This window comes from Myotis lucifugus, unplaced genomic scaffold, assembly GCF_000147115.1.
Source record: "Myotis lucifugus unplaced genomic scaffold, Myoluc2.0 scaffold_311, whole genome shotgun sequence".
Taxonomy (NCBI): domain Eukaryota; kingdom Metazoa; phylum Chordata; class Mammalia; order Chiroptera; family Vespertilionidae; genus Myotis; species Myotis lucifugus.
The window spans coordinates 702414-703521 of NW_005871359.1; the positions used below are offsets into that span (position 1 = coordinate 702414).

A 1108-nucleotide genomic window follows, 5' to 3' on the forward strand; every position below is an offset into this window, starting at 1 on the left:
TTTTCCAGATGTTCGTATGGCTGCAGCCCCAGTAGATACTCCTTAAATGGTGGCCAGGCTCCCAACTGCCCTCAAAGAAGCTTTCTTCTCACCTTAACTTCTCAGCTCAGGAGCATCTGTTGGGTGCCTACAGCCCATGAGGAAGGAATGAAGATGGCCACCAAGCGCATCACCCAGGAGACCTTTGATGCAGCTGTTCGTGAGAACATCGAGGAGTTTGAGATGGGGCCAGAGGAAGCAGTGAAAGAGGCTGTGGAGCAGTTTGAATCACAAGGTAGGGTGGTATGGCTCCGTCACAACGCTGATCCAGCTCTTTGCCTGACAGTCCCCTCTGGTCCACTGCTCTTAATGTGTGAGAGTGCTGTCCTGCTGTGGCCCCACCTCACCTGACATGGCAGTCCTGGGCTGTGTACCCTCTCCATTTTCTGACCTGGGCAGGCTGGCTACCTGCTCTCACCTCCCTCGCACCTACCCTCTACTTGCCTGGGCCTTTCCGAGACATCTGCAGGGCTGGATACTTCAAGGTGGGTTTCATTTTAATTGTCACTTGAGTGAAGAGACTTTTCCTGACCAGGTCCCAAGAAACAGGGCCACCTGCCTCCCCACATCCTGGCTTGAGCTCAAGAAGACATAAGTGGGTGTCAGTCACCTACCTGTAGAAACAGGTGTCATGCTCAAACCAGGCCACAGAGGGGAGTGGTTTCAAAAAGAGTTGTTTGGCCCAGACTTAGCAGCCATGTCCATATGGAGGTGCGAGGTGAAGGGGGTGGGTCTTTACTCCTCAGCCCTGCCCAGCCAATGGGAGTAGAACAGTAGTGAGGCTGCATGCCATCACTGCAGCGAGAGGCACATTCTGCCTGGTGGGCTAAGAGGGGAGGGGATCCCACAGCCTTCTCCCTTGGGGCTCCTGTTATTCCTCACCCTGGCTGTATCCCTGCCCTCACTGGAAGGATACTTCTGGGTAGTCCTCCAGCCATTATCCACTGACTATATCCCACTGTGTGCCCAGGACACCAGCCTCTGACCTCTGAGGCTGAATACCTGGTCTCCCTTGCCCTCTGGCATCTCACTGGGTTTGGCCAATGGGAAGTCCAACTCTTAATCTGAA

General features: G+C 54.3%; 1 protein-coding gene across 1 annotated transcript in view; it reads left to right on the forward strand.

The window, feature by feature from the left end:
* ARMC6 (armadillo repeat containing 6) overlaps window positions 1–1108 on the forward strand; it is an 18919-nt gene that overhangs the window by 4606 nt on the left and 13205 nt on the right. Inside the window, exons 2-3 of the mRNA XM_023763997.1 lie at window positions 106–274; window positions 439–524. Of these exons, the coding sequence (XP_023619765.1) occupies window positions 148–274; window positions 439–524 (213 nt within the window). The 5' untranslated portion in view covers window positions 106–147. The remainder of the gene's footprint in view (window positions 1–105; window positions 275–438; window positions 525–1108) is intronic.